Source organism: Cladosporium halotolerans, assembly GCF_011745625.1.
Source record: "Cladosporium halotolerans strain TM138-S3 chromosome Unknown Sca16, whole genome shotgun sequence".
Taxonomy (NCBI): domain Eukaryota; kingdom Fungi; phylum Ascomycota; class Dothideomycetes; order Cladosporiales; family Cladosporiaceae; genus Cladosporium; species Cladosporium halotolerans.
Window position 1 is genome coordinate 368,586 of NW_027191467.1, and position 17,626 is coordinate 386,211.

The 17,626-nt window shown below is 57.8% G+C and overlaps 8 protein-coding genes across 8 annotated transcripts; 6 read left to right on the plus strand and 2 right to left on the minus strand.

The window, feature by feature from the left end:
- The first annotated feature begins 391 nt into the window (after nucleotides 1–391).
- WHR41_04846 (uncharacterized protein) lies at nucleotides 392–3,974 on the plus strand. The gene is made up of 3 exons (XM_069373452.1): nucleotides 392–1,392; nucleotides 1,452–2,204; nucleotides 2,255–3,974. The coding sequence occupies exons 1-3, from the start codon at nucleotides 730–732 to the stop codon at nucleotides 3,587–3,589; spliced, it is 2,751 nt and encodes a 916-aa protein (XP_069229168.1). The 5' UTR covers nucleotides 392–729; the 3' UTR covers nucleotides 3,590–3,974.
- Nucleotides 3,975–4,771: 797 nt separating this feature from the next.
- WHR41_04847 (uncharacterized protein) lies at nucleotides 4,772–5,877 on the plus strand (the record flags this gene model as incomplete). Its single annotated transcript, XM_069373453.1, has 3 exons — nucleotides 4,772–5,026; nucleotides 5,090–5,230; nucleotides 5,284–5,877. 3 exons carry the CDS (start codon nucleotides 4,772–4,774, stop codon nucleotides 5,875–5,877), a joined length of 990 nt encoding a protein of 329 aa, XP_069229169.1.
- A 128-nt stretch (nucleotides 5,878–6,005) lies between these two features.
- WHR41_04848 (uncharacterized protein) lies at nucleotides 6,006–7,100 on the minus strand (the record flags this gene model as incomplete). Its single annotated transcript, XM_069373454.1, has 1 exon — nucleotides 6,006–7,100. One exon carries the CDS (start codon nucleotides 7,098–7,100, stop codon nucleotides 6,006–6,008), a length of 1,095 nt encoding a protein of 364 aa, XP_069229166.1.
- Nucleotides 7,101–7,848: 748 nt separating this feature from the next.
- Nucleotides 7,849–9,827, plus strand: WHR41_04849 (uncharacterized protein). Its single transcript, XM_069373455.1, has 4 exons — nucleotides 7,849–8,776; nucleotides 8,836–9,178; nucleotides 9,241–9,343; nucleotides 9,398–9,827. Exons 1-4 carry the CDS (start codon nucleotides 8,207–8,209, stop codon nucleotides 9,486–9,488), a joined length of 1,107 nt encoding a protein of 368 aa, XP_069229167.1. The 5' UTR covers nucleotides 7,849–8,206; the 3' UTR covers nucleotides 9,489–9,827.
- Nucleotides 9,828–9,989: 162 nt separating this feature from the next.
- Nucleotides 9,990–11,841, plus strand: WHR41_04850 (uncharacterized protein). Its single transcript, XM_069373456.1, has 5 exons — nucleotides 9,990–10,274; nucleotides 10,383–10,477; nucleotides 10,534–10,691; nucleotides 10,749–10,891; nucleotides 10,946–11,841. Exons 1-5 carry the CDS (start codon nucleotides 10,220–10,222, stop codon nucleotides 11,722–11,724), a joined length of 1,230 nt encoding a protein of 409 aa, XP_069229268.1. The 5' UTR covers nucleotides 9,990–10,219; the 3' UTR covers nucleotides 11,725–11,841.
- Nucleotides 11,842–12,109: 268 nt separating this feature from the next.
- On the plus strand, nucleotides 12,110–13,375 carry WHR41_04851 (uncharacterized protein; the record flags this gene model as incomplete). The annotated part of the gene is made up of 4 exons (XM_069373457.1): nucleotides 12,110–12,609; nucleotides 12,694–12,854; nucleotides 12,923–13,131; nucleotides 13,185–13,375. 4 exons carry the CDS (start codon nucleotides 12,110–12,112, stop codon nucleotides 13,242–13,244), a joined length of 930 nt encoding a protein of 309 aa, XP_069229267.1. The 3' UTR covers nucleotides 13,245–13,375.
- A 33-nt stretch (nucleotides 13,376–13,408) lies between these two features.
- On the minus strand, nucleotides 13,409–14,316 carry WHR41_04852 (uncharacterized protein). The gene is made up of 4 exons (XM_069373458.1): nucleotides 13,982–14,316; nucleotides 13,789–13,902; nucleotides 13,595–13,734; nucleotides 13,409–13,530 (listed from the first exon to the last, which is right to left on the minus strand). The coding sequence occupies exons 1-4, from the start codon at nucleotides 14,024–14,026 to the stop codon at nucleotides 13,521–13,523; spliced, it is 309 nt and encodes a 102-aa protein (XP_069229270.1). The 5' UTR covers nucleotides 14,027–14,316; the 3' UTR covers nucleotides 13,409–13,520.
- A 758-nt stretch (nucleotides 14,317–15,074) lies between these two features.
- WHR41_04853 (uncharacterized protein) lies at nucleotides 15,075–16,712 on the plus strand (the record flags this gene model as incomplete). Its single annotated transcript, XM_069373459.1, has 1 exon — nucleotides 15,075–16,712. The coding sequence occupies one exon, from the start codon at nucleotides 15,075–15,077 to the stop codon at nucleotides 16,710–16,712; it is 1,638 nt and encodes a 545-aa protein (XP_069229269.1).
- Nucleotides 16,713–17,626: the final 914 nt, after the last annotated feature.

Genomic DNA, 17,626 nt, shown 5'->3' on the forward strand with positions numbered 1-17,626 from the left:
CATCCTAGACAGGGAGAAAACGAATCATGAAGCGAAGAATAGCCATTGAGCGAATAATAACGATAGCTTGATGCAGTTACAGCAGGGGAACTCATTGAAGACTCGCGCTGTTTTGATAGACCGGTGTAGCGCTTTGATTCCTGGCAATGCAATTAAATGTCAAGCTAGAAAAATCATCACAGCAGTCAGGAGTGGCCGCTCCATCTACCCTTGCAGTTGATAGAGTGTCTGCGCAAGAACTGCCTATTTTCCCAATCTTACGCGATCAGCCTGCCAATTGCTTCCAATTGATTCTGACGTTTGACGGATGCGTGACGCACGGACGCACTCGATCGCCAGCAAGCCTTCACTTTTCTAAGGTCGAGCACGAGGGCATCGAGACGCCCCAACGACATCGCTCCACCACCCGCACGCCCGCACACTCGCAGTCGCTGTAAAAGACGACTCGCCAGTGCTCGCATCTGCTGCGCTGGACCATCGCACCCTGCCGCCCTGCTGACACACGCGCGCGTGCAGCGAGTCCCACCAGGCCAGCGTCTCCGCAATCGCAACCGCACACCATCACCACCGCCGTCGCCTCGCGCTCCATTGTCGCGCCCTATCAATGTTGCCTTCCGGATTGCGCCTGCCCACCACCTCCTCCCTCTCCCGAGCGGCGCTTCTGGTCTAAACGCCAGCGTTGCCTGGCTGGAGCTCGCATAGCTCCGGCTCCCTCGTCGCCGCTCCAGCATGAATCACCACATCGTCCCGGGCAGCCACCCCATGCCCTCGGCCATTCCCTATCATGAGCAGTCGCGCCGCCAACAGCAATATCATAGCCACATGTACGGCCCGCCGCCGCAGTCGCCAATTCACGCCAATCCCTACGCCTTCCACCATGGCCCGCCGCCGCCCTTCTACCCGCAGCAGCACCCGCAACAATATCCCCGCTGGCAGCCAATGTACAACCCATACAGCCACATGCCGCCAATGCCGCAGCAACAACCGCAACATGTACCTGCCTATCCGCCGCGCTCGCCAATGGTGGTTTCCTCGCAGCCGCACACCCAGCCAGTGAACGCGCCGTCCATGACCCCGAGGCAGACACCGATGCATCCTCACCAGCCCGCACAACCTCTTCAGCATACCCCAGTAGCAGCTCCATCTCCTCGACCGGTACCGCAACACATGTCTTCCTTCACGCAGATGTCCGTCGGTCTGCCCTCGCCCGCGCCAACGCCCCCGAAGCGCGAGGAAACGCCTGCCGAGCAGGTCCCGCAACAATTTCCGGCTCAGGAGGACGCCCGATCTATGTCTATCTCGGATACTACATCTGCGCCTTCCCGGCGTCAGTCCAATGTAGCGAATGTGTTGCAACTGCCTCCTGAGACCAGAACACCTTTCTACCCTCCCGTGAGTCGAACCATACGACATAAATTATTTACCAAGCAGTTACTGACTAAGCATCACAGCTTCCTTGGTACTCTCCTACTGCTACAGCCTCTGCTTTTCCCCGACGAGCGACTGCACGAAGAAAGCGCCAGAACCTGACCAAGTCGAACGATACCGTCGCCCTTCCTTCTCTCTCGAACGCATCGAACCAAGTGCAAAAAACGATAGAACAGCCTGCGAACAAAAAGTCTGAAGAGCTTGCATCGGAGACTTCGACCGTCGCTGCGACTTCCGCACGAGAGACTCCTGCCACATCTCAAGCGCCTTCTGAGAGCGATTTCACTCAGGTCTCTACGCCCACTACACCCGCGCAACCTTCTACATCTTCTCCTAAGCCATCCACAAGCTCGAGCCAGCAGCATGCACGTAAGGATACAAGGTCCGCTATTGCGGTCCCGAATATCGGTGGACTGCCAAAAGCGAAGACAGCACCGTCTTCCGCTGAAAAGCAGGGTCAAGAGGCAGAGGCTGCTCCTGTCGAAAAGCCGGCTGAGAGCAGCGCTGCTGAGAACACACCAGCAGCTGAGGCACCTCAATCGCCTCCGAAGGCTCCGCAGCCCAAATCCTGGGCCGACTTGGTTCGTACCAAGGAGGCCAAGACGGCATCTGCTGCGAAGGCAAACGGCGTGGTAGCTCCGAACGGCGTTCAGAGCGTGCCGAAGAGCGCATCTCTCGCTGAAGCGCTCAGGCAGCACACCGTTACCAATGAGCATCTTTCTTTCCTGGAGCCAAGGGGTCTTGTAAATACTGGAAACATGTGCTATATGAACTCGGTAAGTAAGAGTTGGTACTACGAGCCTTGAGTACTGCTAACACGATACAGATCCTTCAAATTCTTGTATTTTGTACCCCATTTTACGACTTTCTCGACCAAGTCCGTCAACGCACTGTCCACTCCATGAAGAGCGAGACGCCTCTCGTGGACGCTATGATCATGTTCATGAGGGAGTTCAAGGTACTAGCAGACGGTGAGAATACAGAAAAGCTCCGGAAGGTGCTCAGACAGGAGCAGCTCGAGCAATACGGCGAACCCATTACCCCGGAATATGTTTACGACGCCATCAGATCGCTGCCGCGCTTCCAAGGGATGAGGCGTGGACACCAACAAGATGCTGAGGAATTCCTCGGCTTTTTGCTGGAGGGTCTGCATGACGAATGTGTTGGCGTTATTCAGAACCAAGCGAACGAGAAGTCGCAAGAAGAGTCGGCCAACGGCGAGGCCGAGGGCGGAGACGGTTGGCTCGAGGTCGGTCCTAAGCAGAAGTCTGCTGTGACGAGGACCTCCGGCCAAGAGGATGTACCTTCGCCTGTCACCAAGATTTTTGGTGGTCACCTGCGTTCGGAGCTTCGCGTTCCAGGTCAGAAGGACTCGGTCACACTTGAGCCTTACAAGCCTCTCCAACTTGATATTGGCTCGCCGCAGGTCAACAACATTGTTGACGCTCTCAAGGGGTTGACTCACACTGAAACTCTGACGGGCGACTTTGGTGGCCGAGGGAACGTGACTGCCAAGAAGCAGGTCTTCATCGACACCCTGCCGCCAGTCCTCATCCTTCACCTCAAGCGTTTCCAGTACGAGAATGCCCTTGGTGGTACCCAGAAGATCTGGAAGAAGGTTGGCTACCCGCTTGAGCTGGAGATTCCCAAGGACGTGCTCCCTCCCTCCAAGCGTGGAGGTCTAGCTGTCAAGGGCGGTCTTCCCAAATACCGTCTCATCTCAGTCGTCTACCATCACGGCAAGTCAGCGGCCGGCGGCCACTACACCGTCGACGTCCTCCGCCAGGATTCAAGCGAATGGGTCCGCATGGATGACACCGTCATCCGTCGCGTGCGCCCTCAGGACGTTGCCGAAGGCGGCGCAGAGGAGGACCCCAAGCTGCTCGCCAAGGCGTTGGAGCAGCACAAGAACGACCAAGATCTGCAGAAGCAGCGCAACATGTACGAAGGCCTCGATGACGACGACCGGGAGCACGAGGAGAAGCCCTGGTCAGAGGTCAACGGCAACGCCGCTGGCTCGGCCAAGAAGCTGGCACAGCAGAGCAACGGCACCAACACACCGAGCAGCGCTGCCGGCAAGAGGACGCCGATCGCTCGCCGCGAGGGCGTCAAGGATAACAAGGTCGCGTACATCTTGCTCTACGAGCGTATCCGCTCTTGAAAGCTTACTGCAGCTTTGGAAAATGGAAGAAAGAGGGATGGCATGACTCGAAGCACTCGGATCATGACTCCCGGATGATGATGATGAAGAAGCTAAGATCGTCAACGACACTCCGCCGTGACGAGGCTTTTTCCGCCGCAATGGCAAACACACGCTACGCAGAGGAGAGGACCAGCGCCGTCCCACGCTCGTGGGGAGGAGGCACCAGTTGGATGGGATGTGCGGGAAGTGGTTGATTGGTGGATAGAAAATCAAGCATTCGACGGCTGTCAAGATGGCAGTGTGCTGGTGGAAAGGTCCTGTAGTAGAAGTGTAAGTAGGAGACTATGCCATCTATCTCTTAAGTAGAGATGGGAAGAATGTATAATATTGATTGACAATGTTATGTTGATGTTGCATCAAAACTCAGTTTTAAAGGTCACTTCGTCCTGCTATATTCCGTCAACCGGTATTTTTACCTACGCCCTGGCCCGTAAGATATAGAGGTGGTCTCCTTCGGGAACAACTAACCACGATCTGGAGGAGCAAACAGGTGAAGATGCTCGACTGCCGACTTCCGGATTTTAAACGTCAGCGTTGTCGCTGTCCCGAGTATTGCCCTGAGACCTTTTCCCGATCACTATGCTGTTGAATGACAGGGCGAGCGAAATCCGGGGTCAGTCTGTTCGTCTCATCCTCGACGTCGCCAATACCACTTTCTGCTTTTCTACTCGATCACACACGTGACGCAGAAATAAACATCCAGATCTGTCTGCCCAGGCCCTTGCTGACCTCGTGCTCTCATCTTTCCCCGCTTCAGCTCCACCTCGCCGGCCGAAGCCTAGGTACTCATGGCACCTCACACCGTATGCCGACGAGCCCTACGACTGCCCTCCTTTGCCCCGTGTAGCCGCGCCGCTGGTGGATGAGTACTAAGTAGTAACAAGGAGATATTTCCGCGCTTCGCCAATGGTGGGTCCTGCGATTCCTCTGACTACCTGTTTCGTTCCGTTGTACCTTACTAAGCCCTGACGTCCCATACCTACTTCACCTGTATAATAGAAGTGCAAGACGGCCGCACCGCGTGCGATTTTCTAACACAACCAGTCTGACACGCTACTCCTCGTCCTTTCCTCGATCAAAGACTTCTTCATCGCCCCGCCGTCGGACCAGAACCGCTTGCGCGTCCTGCCTCAGCCCAAAATGCCTATGAACGCCGAAGAGCCGCTGACTCTCGTGCCGGACGAGTCGCGGCCGAGCGTTGGGGTTGACGATGGGCAGAAGTCGGCGGGCGCTTCGAGGTTCAATCCGAAGTTCACGGATGCGGTGATTGCGGCGACGGGCCCGAAGGCCAACAAGAGGCTTGCTCAGGTCATGCCCAGCTTGCTGAGGCATTTGCACGATTTTGCGAGAGAGAATGAGATTACGGTTGATGAGTGGATGGCTGCTGTCAATATGGTGAGACTTACACCTTTCCTGCAGCGTGTTTGACATTCAGTCTGCTGACCTCCCTTCTTGTAGGTCAACGAGGCCGGCAGGATGTCCGACGAGAAACGCAACGAAGGCCAGCTCTTGCAAGACATCCTCGGAATGGAAACTCTAGTAGACGAAATCACATACACCCTCGCCAACGAAGCCCAAGACCAACCCACCGCCACAGCTGTGAGATCTCTCTCATCCCATCTCCCCAACCCACCCTTCTCTAACCGGCCCAGATCCTTGGCCCCTTCTGGCGGCACGGCGCCCCCAAACGTAACCTCGGCGACTCCATAATCGACGCCGACCAAGGCGGCGACAAAACCCACATGCACGGCACCGTCACCGACTTCACGACCAACAAACCCATCGCCAACGCCGAGATCGACGTCTGGCACACCGCTCCCAACGGCCTCTACGAGCAGCAGGACCCCTCGCAGCCAGACATGAATCTGCGCGGTCGCTTCTACACCGACAGCCAAGGCCGCTACGACTTCATCTGCTTGCGTCCCACCTCCTACCCGATCCCCAACGACGGGCCAGCGGGAAAGTTGCTGGGCTTGCTGGACAGGCATCCGATGCGGCCAGCGCACATCCATTTTATTATCAGTGCGGACGGGTATAAGCCGGTCGTGACGCAGATTTTCGACAGGAAGGACAAGCATATTAGCGACGATACGGTTTTTGCGGTCAAGGATAGTTTGGTGGTGGATTTCAAGCCGTTGGAGGGGGATCCGAGGGCGAATTTCGAGCTGCCGTATGATTTTAAGCTGGCGAGTTTTGAGGAGGCGAGGAAGAGTGGGATGAAGGGTGCGACGGCTGTGGCGCCTTGAGGGCGTAGGGAGGAGGAGGAGATGGGTTTCTGTGGGCTATTGAGGGTTGGCGTGGTGAGGTGTATGGTAGGGAGCAGGGTTGCTATTAGTATGATTACTTCCAAGTTGGAAATGTTCGATTGATATGATCAATCGAACGAGACACGCCGACCACTGTCCTGGCTCTTGTAAAGCGCGTCGACCCATTCGTGTCGCTTCACAGCCCACTTCCAGTCAGGGTACCACTCCCCGTCTGCGAATGCCTCATACAGCCTCCCGATATTAGCCGCCGGCCCAGATTGATCCTCCGCCACATCGACGTCTTTGACTTCGCCCGTAGCAAAGTCCTGCAACCTGACTTCCACGCCACCGGTCATACTGATTGCAAAACAACTGTCCCCACGAACCTCGAGAAGGCCTTTGTCGCCCTCGATCCGCCACACTAGCTTGGAGTCGCCTTTCATCAGCCCGCGGCCATTGAAAACTACCGTAGACAACGCGCCTGATGTGAGCAATCCCGAGATCGCCATGTGGTCCGCCGTCGTGCGCTTGATAGTCCGCAGCGTCGATCCGTCAGCCCCCTTAACAGCCACATCAGGGAACTGCGTCGACAGCGTCGCAGACACGCTCTGCAGCTCTCCCAGCGCATAGCTCACGCTATCATACAGATGGCCAGACGGAATGACAAGCATGTTGCCGCCCGTCTCGGCATCGTTCAGATAGTCCAGGGACTCAAAAACTTCCGGCCCGGCCAGCTCAGGCATGAAAGCCACAACGCTGCTGCTAACGACGCGGCCAATCGCGCCCTCGCCGACGAGCTGCTTCACACGCCGCGTCACAGGGCTCATGACGCCTTGCAAGCCGATCACCGTTTTCACGCCCTTGCGCTCGGCGAGCTCGGCGAGCTCAGTCGCCTGCGCGAGGTTGGAGCCCAGCGGCCACTCGACGAAGCAGTCTTTGCCCGCCTCGAGCGCGGGCTTGATGGTCTCGTAGTGGCGGTCGACACGGACGGTGCAGACGACTAGGTCGACGTCGGGGCTGGCGGCGAGGTCTGCAGGGGATCCGTATGGTTTGGCGGAGGGGAGCTGGTGGGTTTTGATGGAGGCTTCGGAGGAGGCGAGGGTGGAGTTGCAGACGCCGGCGATTGTGTATTTTGAGGAGGATTTCAGGTAGGGGAGGTGGGCTTTGACGGACCATGAGGAGGTGCCGGAGAGGCCGATGATTCCGACGCGGAGAGGTGCCATTGTGGTTCAAAGATGGGGTTCGCGGTGTCACTAGCGATGCTTGATCTTCTTGAGCGAATGACCTTCAATGGCGAGAGATGGTTTAAGATTTGGGTGTCGGTTGGCTTTGCTTTTGAGCTGGACCTGAACTAAAGTTCGCTGATATAAGTTGATTGTGAAGTTTGGATTACAAATGTACGGAAACGGAAGACATTTGGGGGGCCGTTCTGCGTGTCATTTCACGTCATCATCCAACTCATCTCATTGAAGAGTGAGTGTACAGCACGCAAACTATGTGACTGGCAGCGATTGGCTGGCATGGAGTTTCTAGCGGACGAATGGCTGGTTTTGTTCCCCCTACTATAGGGCAAGGTGAATTGGGGAGATGACCTCTGTACCCGGACTGCCGAATGGCTGAAGTTATAACTTATCTCGCTTTCGAATCGCATGTAGTACGAGCGAGGCCGTAACACGTCTCCCGGAGGCAGCTCAGCATGGTCGCCTCTCACCTCCGCGGTAAGTGAAGGGCCACGGGGTTGACAAGTTGTGGCCTCAGGCTGTCATAGGTGGATCTCGCACTTGGTGTTTGGAATCGTGTGAGCGGATCACATGACGAAGCCCAGCGCCGAGCACAGCATCTGGCCCGTGGGCCGCCATTGATGACGAGGTATTTGCGGGGCGAGACTGGGGAGGCGGAGAGGAGCTCGGACGGCTGGTGTCTCGTGTAGTCGCTGAGGTACCGAGTACTGCACCTCCTCTTTAGCTCCCCAAGCTGCTCTACCAAGGCATCGCCTCACGCACGCAGACGCTCTCGCTCGCCGCCGCCCAGCTCCAGCTGCTGCATTCCCGCCCCCGCTCACGCCACACGACTCTGCACGCCTCGGAGCGCTCGTGCCTGCCATCCGCCCGTCGCTTCTGCACCCGCCTACATCCAGCATTGTCGACCCGCGGCGTCACCCGCCCTGCATTTGGAGAGCTTAGACTCCTCCCTCACCTGATTCGCTCCCTGCCGCTCCTCAGCAAACATCCAATACACTCGTCCGCGCTGAGGCAAACACACATACGTGTATATACACATCGCTACGCTCCACAACACAACTCCTCCGCCGCACATCAATACCGTCACTATGTTCTCTCGCCGTCTCGTTCAAAAGGCGAGCACCCTCACGCCCACCACCTCCGCCGTCCGCCCGTTCTCCACCACCCAGTGGGTGCAGAAGAGCCCGGCCCTCGCCGATGTCACCCCGGACAACGCCCACGTCTTCGACCAGCGGACACAGCAGTTCCGCAAGGAGAATGCAGAGCGAATCCGTCGCGAGCGTGAGCAACAAGAGAGTCAGTCTGCGTCCGCTAAAGCGTCTGCCGAGGCTAAGCAATCCTCCCTCAACACTGCTTCTTCCAGTTCCGCTGGTGGCCTTGACTCACAAGCAGTAGGCAAGAACACCGCCACCACCGCCTCCGAGAATGACCCCAAGCAGAAGAAGGTCGGATCGGGCCCGTTCTCGAAGCTGATCTACGGCACCGAGGAGGGCAGGAAGATGGACCAGGATATCGAGCGCAGCTTTTCTCAGGTGCTGGCGCGTGGCAAGTACGTCCACAGCATTGTCTTCCACGAAGTCAAGCCGGACAAGGTAGACGAGTACGTCGAGCTTGTCGGCAAATGGTACCCGCGTATGGCGAACATGCCTGAGAACAAGGTATGTTTTGCGCATCTCCCCGCCCGTCGGGAAAGCATTTTCTAACGGAAAAACTTCAGGTCAACCTCGTCGGCTCCTGGCGCACCGAAGTCGGCGACTGCGACACCTTCTGCCACATCTGGGAGTACCAGCGTTACGCCGGCTACCACCAGTCGCTCAATGCCATTCAGCACCACCCCGAGTTCCCTGAGTTCGACCGCAAGCTCAAGAAGCTCATCCACGCGAAGCGCACCAGCCTGATGCAAGAGTTCAGCTTTTGGCCCACCACCTCGCCGAGGAAGCTCGGCGGTGTGTTTGAATTGAGGACGTACACTCTGCACCCTGGTAACCTTCTTGAGTGGGAGCACCACTGGCGTAAGGGCCTGGAGGCGAGAAGGGAGGTCATGGAGGGAGTCGGAGCTTGTAAGGATATGAAATGTGCTGTCAGTGGTTGATGTGAGATTGCTGACTGGGAAATGTTGCAGGGTTCGTGCAGATTGGCGCGTTGAATGAAGTCCACCACCTCTGGCAGTTCCCCGATCTCGAGGAGCGCAGGGCCAGACGTGAGCAGAGCTGGAGTGTGTCTGGGTAAGTTTTGGTTGGCGCATTTTGTAGTGAGAAGCCATACTGACATCCTCGCAGCTGGGCCGAGACCGTCCACCGCACCGTGCCTCTGATCCAAGAGATGAAATCCCGTATCATGGTCCCCATGCCTTGGAGCCCTGTCGGTTGAGCACGCAGCTACGACGATGCTGCTTGCTTGGCAGGAGTCGAGACGCGGTAGCGCGTGGATAACCAGGAGGCCTGAATATACAGGCGGGGAAGCACGCGTCGAGGAAAGAGAATGTCAACCCGGTGCTCCCTGTCACAATAGCTTGCTTTCGAGTGCAGGCTCATCAGGGTGGTGAGGAATGGAGGTGGACAGCGTACAGTAACTTGCATAGGGTGAAATGAAGCAGGATGGAACCTGTCTTTCGGTTGACCAAATTACATTGTGACTGCAGTCATTCTTCTTCAGCATCAGAGCCCGTAACGTATCAAAGCTCCGATCGTTATCTTGGGCTAGAAGTAACCGCGGCGAAGCACAGGAGCCCGCATGTGCATGTGAAGATGCGAAGCTTCAATCCGAAGTCAAAAAACCCTGGCTACGTCATTGGCGTCGCCCGACTGCCAGAGCCTCCCACAAAACAGCAAAGCAGGAAACGCGTGCCCGCAAACTTCGCGTTTGTGAAAACAAATCACACCCTTGTCCTTCGTTGCCATACCGTCTCGGGAAGCTTGTTGACAGGCGAGTGTCTCTGTCACTCTGATACGCGAATAAGGCCTCTGTCTTTGCTTGTACGCGCCTTGTGCGACTCCCATTTGCGAACACGTTTCTTAAATCGCTTGCGCTCTTCCCACTAGGTATCTCGGCAACCTCTGCGCGTAAGAAATTCTGATTGTACAAGGGGAAAGCCAGCAAAAATGGTGTACATTCGCCAGTCCCAGCTTCCTAAGCTGAAGGAGTACAAGTACTCATGTACGTTCACAATGAACGGGCTGCTCTCTTCGTCCCGTTACTTGACGAGATAAAACACCAGAGCAGCCACCTCTTGTATCTTATGTACCAGGCTAACATGGAATCCAGCCGTCGACCACAGCTTGCTGTCCCGCTACGTGCTCAAGCCGTACTGGTGGAGTCAGGTCATCAACATCTTCCCCATGTCTATGGCGCCCAATGCCGTGAGTGCCGCATATTATGTCTGCGGAGGGTTGCTGAATTGACTTTCGACGAACAGATCACACTCACTGGATTTGCTTTCGTGCTCATCAATGTTGCCACGATGCTATACTACACTCCGAACATGGACCAGGACTGCCCAACGTGGGTTTACTGGTCTTGGGCTATTGGGCTCTTTCTGTACCAGACTTTCGATGCGGTGGATGGATCGCAGGCGTATGCTCATACCACAACTTGCTTCTAAGCGTAGGAAAAGGCTGATGGATTGGACAGTCGACGAACAAAGCAGTCGGGCCCGCTGGGCGAGCTTTTCGATCACGGCGTTGACGCGCTCAACACGAGCTTGGAAGTCCTGCTTTTCTCTGCCGCCATGAACTTCGGTCAAGGCTGGAAGACGGTGTTGGTGCTCTTTGCATGTGCGTTGCACCGCTGTCTGCCTTCACAGAGTCTCTGACTAACAGCTCTCACAGCCCTCCTCACCTTCTACGTCCAGACATGGGACGAGTACCACACTCACACCCTCACTCTCGGCCTTGTGTCCGGCCCCGTCGAAGGAATTCTGACCCTCTGCATCGTCTACGGCATCACAGCCGTCAAAGGCGGCGGCAGCTACTGGCAACAACCCATGCTCCCCACCATCGGCGTCCCCGAGATCTCCGCCCTCCCCAAAGCCGCCTACACCATGGACTTCGGCGATTTCTACATGCTGTACGGAGGGCTCGTGCTCGTCTTCAACACCGCCGAGAGCATCCGCAACGTGCTCAGCGCGCGCCGCGCCCGCGGCGAGCCCGCGAACGAAGCCCTGCTCGGCCTGGCGCCGTTCTTCGGCGCCTGGGCGCTCATCGTCGCCTACCTCGCCCTGCACCCGGAGATCCTGCACGCGCACCTCGTGCCCTTCGTGCTGCTCGTCGGCCTCATGAACGCCTACTCCGTCGGCCAGATGATCACCGCCCACCTGACCAAGTCGCCCTTCCCCTACCAGAACATCCTCGCGCTGCCGCTGCTGTTTGGCATCTTGGACACGCTGGGGCCGATCCTGCAGGAGCGTGTTGGGCTCGGCTGGCCGTCGGCGCTGGGGTATGGCGTTTACCAGGTCGCGTTCATGTTTTCGTGCTTGGGGCTGGCGGTGGGTGTGTATGGGAGCTTTGTGGTGGATGTCATTGTGAGCATTTGTGATTATTTGGACATTTGGTGTTTGACTATCAAGCACCCGTATGTGGAGGAGAAGGAGGGCAAGAAGGCGAATTGAGTGCGGTGAGGCGGGTTGTTGGTGGTTGATCCAGATCTGGCGTGGAGGTTTTTAGGCTGTGGCGTAGAATGTAGACTAGACTTTACGAGATAAATGTGTTATTTGTTAGATGATCAACTGCTGACTGCTTTCTATGCTTCCGTGCATTGGACCATTGAACAATACCAAGTGCCAATGTTTGTGGGTCGTGTAGCATCCCTCCATCCGAGGTCGTGGGGCAGGTTGGTGGCTTGAAATTCAAAGCCCAACTACACACCGTAGCAACAATTCTCTACGCAGTATTACCGAATCAACACCTGTTTCGGGCCATTGTCCACTTCCTATACATACCCAATCACCCTAAAAGAATCAAATCCCCACGCCTCATGCGTCACAACAACATCCAATGTCCGCAGACTTCTGGGCCGGCTACCTCAGCGGAGCCGTGGGCATCATAATCGGCAACCCGCTCGACCTCATCAAAACTCGCATCCAGGCCGGCGAGCACCCCCATTCCCCCTCCAACCTCCCAAGTCACCCCACCGCCACAACAGCCCACTTCGACCGCCTCACCTCCCTCGCCCGCGGCGCCGCAGCCCCCATCCTCGGCTACGGCGCCCTCAACGCCCTGCTCTTCGTCACCTACAACCGCAGCCTCGCGCTCCTGGCCCCCGAGAACCAGGATCCCAGCGCAGCGAGCATCTGGACCGCGGGCGCGCTCGGCGGCCTGGCGAGTTTCGTCGTCTCGGCGCCGACGGAGCTGGTCAAGTGCCGGGCGCAGGTGGCGAGGCCGCCGCGGAGCTCATGGGCGGTCGCGAGGGATGTTTGGAGTAGGGAGGGATTGAGGGGATGGTATAGGGGAGGGGCGGTCACGGGAGTCAGGGATGCGGTTGGGTATGGGTTTTAGTAGGTTTGAGATCTTTTCTTTGGCTTCTCTTGATTTGTGTTGGTTTTTGGAGAGTTGTGCTGAGCGTGGTGTTTCTGGTGCAGTTTCTGGAGCTACGAGCTGTCGAAGCGGTACATGCTGGCGTACACGTCTGAGTCGTCGGCGGCGGCGGGCCAGGAGATGACGCAGACGCAGGAGGCGCTGGCGGTTTTGCTCTGTGGCGGGCTGGCGGGCGTGGCGACTTGGGTGTCTATTTTTCCTCTAGGTGGGTGACTATCGGCTTCCAGAGCTACCCTCGGATGAGTTGGCTGAAACTGGCTTCGCCTGCAACAGATGTCATCAAGACGCGCCTGCAGACATGGGACCTGCACCACGCTCCCACATCAGAGTCGCAGCCTCTCCTCTCAGAGCAACGATCTTCGAGACCAAGTGCATTGAGCATAGCTCGCAGTGCCTACCGGAATGAAGGCGCTGCGGTCTTCTTCCGGGGCATCGGGATTTGCAGTGCAAGGGCTTTCGTTGTAAATGCGGTTCAATGGGCTGTGAGTTTACATTGCCGCTCTTGTTATGATGGTAGATACTTACATCCGTGCAGGTTTACGAATGGATGATGAAGACGCTTACGATGGGACAGGAAGTCCCGATCACTGTTTAAATGGGTCTGGGAGCTGAAGAGAATAGAGCATAGAACGATAGACATCCTACGAAGGGAATTCAAGTAGATCACTCGCATGCATAAGTACTGGCAAGGGACTCCACCTGATATTCAACAGGGATGATTCTGACGTGTGAAATCACTAATGAGCCAGAGATGTGTGGTGTTGATCTGTCAAACATCAATTCTCGATTCGTCTATTTTTCGTACAATCATCCTCTTTCTCGAGACTCGATCGGCCTTCCGCATTGAAGCCAGCATTGAATCGCCGCAGACTCATCTGGTCCTACAGACACAACTTTGTAAGCCATAGGCAGCTCCAATACAACAATCGACGTCTACTTCCTTACTGGCTGAACCCGCTCTCGCCCTCCTTCGCTGCAACATCATTCTGGTCGACCTTGCTAACTTTGGCGGCCGGCGGACCACTGTTCAGGTGCTGCACAAATTGGCTCAGAGAGCTTTGATCTCCCTGAGCTTCACCACTCACCTTGGTAGGAGGTCAGCGACATGAACAACAAGCGCCAAAGTTGCAATCACTCACGCTCCCATCGCTCGCATTCTTGACGTAGCCTGTCAAGTTCAGGCCTTGTGCCTTCTCGACGGTGAACTGCCGGAAGCAGACACCCTGCACTTTGCCCTCGACCTTGAACTGGATCTATAATGTGGCGAAGTTTACATCGTCAGCCTTTGTAGTCCAAATGGAATGCTACCATCACGTGGCGCGGAGGACGCACTCTCTTCGACATGATTCTGACGGCGGACGTTGTGAAGTGGCGCATATACAGGTATCAATGGACGGGGATCTCGGGTTTCGGCGAGAGTGGGATGACCTTCGGTGGCGGCTGTGCGTTGGAGGAGCTGCTCGCGTGAGAGGGTGGGTTTGAGACAGCCATGTGGGATCGACGGCGTGCCTGACATCACTGGCTGTCATGTGCTGTAGGGCCTTGGTCGTGTTGTTCTTTGCTGTCTACTCGCTGGCAGTTGGGTCGAGACATGATTACGTGCTGTGTCCTATAGCAGTCTCGAATATCTCAATACGAGAGGTGTGGGAATGCCTGGTTCTTGAAGTGTTTCTGAGCCCTACAGCGAAGTCTCTACGACACGAATCGAACGCGACCTTGGAGCTTCAGCCTCGGTCGACTTCGACCCACACACCAGGACAAGGGCGCGGAACCCTGGACGCCTCGCGCCGCCCGCGCAAATTAGCCTTTGTCCTCACGCCCGTGTTGACAATTTACCCAAAACAGTCGCGATAATCTACGTGCTGCAGCGGGCCGTCCACAAGCAGCACATCAGGCCCAGCGCCCCTTGAAACCGAAAGCACGACCGCCGCGGCAACGCAATCGCGGGCGCTCGAGACATGCAGGAAAACGAAATTCGTAATATCGGTTCGGTCGCAGGCCTTGCGTAGCACATTTGTAAGGCGGATACTCACACGTGTCCGCGATCGCAGCTCGATCCGAATGCAAGGTGTGCCATGATGCTCGTCCTCTGAGCCCTCGTCGCCGGCCGGAGAGCAGCAGACCGGGAGGAAGGGCTTCGACTTCCGAGGGCCGTTGGAAAGGCAGGCTTCAACTCGCAGCACGCTACACGCCACACTACACCGAGCTTGTTCATCCTCCACATCATCTCCGCCTCCTGAAGCCGGCAGGGCTGGCCGAGTCTGCATTTTGTTGCTTTGCGAACCAGTTCTGTTACTGCTAAGCCAGGGAGTTCGTTCTACATCTGCTTCAGAATTGTCCGTCGAAACACCAAACCCCCACCTCCTGGCTGGCATCCCAGCTTTTCCTGCGTTTCCGACCGACCCCTCCACGCACAGAAGTAGCCATGGCCGACGACCTCACCAGCCCGCCGGCCAGCACGCTGAGCTCGCCACTGCAGCGTCCGTCCTCGCCCTCGCTCAGCATCTCCCCCTCGCTTGCCCTCGATGCAGTCCCTACCCTTGATAGAGCCGTCTCGACTCCTACTTGCTCGACAATCAGCACCACATCCAACCGCTCCCGGCATTCGAGACTGTCGGATGGCTCAGCTACGGTCGTCAGAAGGAGGGGCTACATGCGGCCACAGGGCACCAACTTTGCCGACTCGGCGAAGAACAGAGACAGCGTCATGAGCCTGGGCAGCATCGCTCACATGCAATACTACTTCGCGCGAACGGGCTTGTTGGACGGGAAAGGAGCACAGCTGGCGAAAGGAGACATGAAGAAGAAGAAAGAGGGTGAGAACGGCAAGGAGAATGCGGAGCCCTCGCCCACGCTGAGCGAGGACTTTGGCGTCTCGTCGCTGAGCCTTGGTGACGGCTCGTCGTCGGGCTACGCGGTGTCCGACCCGGGCTGCGAGCGCAGCGTCGTCGAGAGCCCGACGGAGATCTACGACCCTTCGGAGCCCTGGAGCAGCCCTGCTCCGCCTATGCTGCCGCCGACCGTGAGCACCTACAAGCTGAAGCCCTCCTACACCGAGCCCCTGCCGGACTTACCTGTTCTCCGCCGCGAGCTGAACGAAGCACTGCAAGACGCCTGCAAGGCGCTCGAGGAAGGCCAGAAGCAGACCCCGCCGTCGCCCGGCACGCCAACCACGCCAGGCGGCGAGGACGCCAACGCCGGCTACCACGAAGTCCAAGGCATGCACCTGCTCGACATCATGACGCTCGCCATCCGCGCGGCGAAAAACTACTACACCGCGCACTCCGACCACGCGAAGCTCTACGCCATCAAGTCCGAGAAGGACCTGCGCGCGGACCTCTACCAGGTCCTCGACGTGCTCAAGCGCATGGCCAGCCGCAACTTCCGCGGCGGCATGCGCGTGCTCGAGCTCGCCGCCTTCCTCGCCTGGATCGAGAGCATCGACGCCCTGCTCAAGACGGAGCTGCAGACCGAGCAGCGCGAGGCCGCCGAGCGCGCGTCCTGGACCTGGCGCGACGGCGACTGGAGCGGCCGCGAGCGCGAGCGCGAGTGGGCGTTCCTGAACTCTTTCGACCCGGCTGCGTCCACGGACCCTTTGCCCCAGTGGCCCGAAGCGAGCCCCGAGCAAGCCGATGCCGCCGCGGTGGACATCCCCAGCGACTTCCTCCTCGCGCTGCAAGACGGGCAGCGGCTGATCCAGCTGCACAACGCGCTCGTGGCGCGCTCGAAGCGCAAGTTCGGCGCGATCAAGAGCTGGCACGCGGACGTCGCGAAGCCCTACCGCCGCGCGGAGAACCTGCGCTACTGGGCCAAGGCCGCGGAGCTGCGGTTCGACGTGCGCCTGGAGCTGCCGGTGCAGGACGTCGTGCACGGCGAGGCGTGGCGGGCGTTCGACGTGGCGGTGCTGAGGTGGTGTCGGGCGGTGAGGGGGGAGCTGCTGGAGGAGTGGGAGGCGGAGGAGAGGAGGGTGAAGCCGCCGAAGTTGAGGTTTGAGGAGGAGGTTGTGGGCGAGGGGGAGGGGGAGGTGGGGAGGAGGTTTGAGGAGGCGTTGGCGGCGGAGTGATGGGGCGGGTGCGGGTGGCTGCCTGCCTGCCTGCCTGCCTGTCTGGTTGTTTGTTTGTGTTTCTTTTTCTCTTTTTGGCGAGAGGCGGTTCGGCTGCGGAAGGGAGAGACCGGCCGAGCCGGACCATTGCAGGCCTCACTCACTTTATTTCTTTTTTGTGTTTATCTCGTAGATACCCCGGGCTGTCGGGCAGCTTTGATTACCTTGAGGAGGCGAGGTAGACGGAGGCCTTTTTAGTGCTCATGTATTGTTGTTTGCCAGGATCGTCACCAGAAGGAATAGAACCAATGCCTAGCTACTGTAGGTGAAGGCAATAATATGACAGGTCGAGCCAAAACACGCCCTCGAAAGCCAAAATCCCACCTCGACCAACCCCATCGCAGCTTCACGGCCGCCCCGCACGTGAGTTCGGAAAGCCAAACACGTCAACAAAAGCGCTGCGACGCGCTAGAAGGCGTCGGATCTGCGACAGGGCGCTCGCCGCTACTGAACAGGACACCACGCTACGCCGCGCTAGCTCCGCCCGTTTGCTCGCGCCGCCCGGGGTCGCCCTCGTCGTCGACTGTGCTGTGCTGTGCTGGCTGGGCCGGCCTAACGTAGGTAGCGGGCCCTTTCATTTCGATTGGGAGAGGCCGAAGACACTTGGAACTGCCACACCCTTACCTCGGAGAGAGAGAGTGTGTGCGTGCCCGCTTGCTGCGTGCGCCGGCTGCTGCTGTGAGTCGTGACGCGCGCCGGGACCCGACAGCATTCTGTATGTACACAACCCCAAGTACGGTACCCACTCCCGTCCCGCCTTGTGTGTGTATCATCCCGAGCCGAAGGGCTGGCTGGCTGGCTGTTTTGGCGACACACACCTTACCTAGTGTACCTCACGCACTACCCGGCTCTGCGACGTCCGAGTGAGTCCCCCA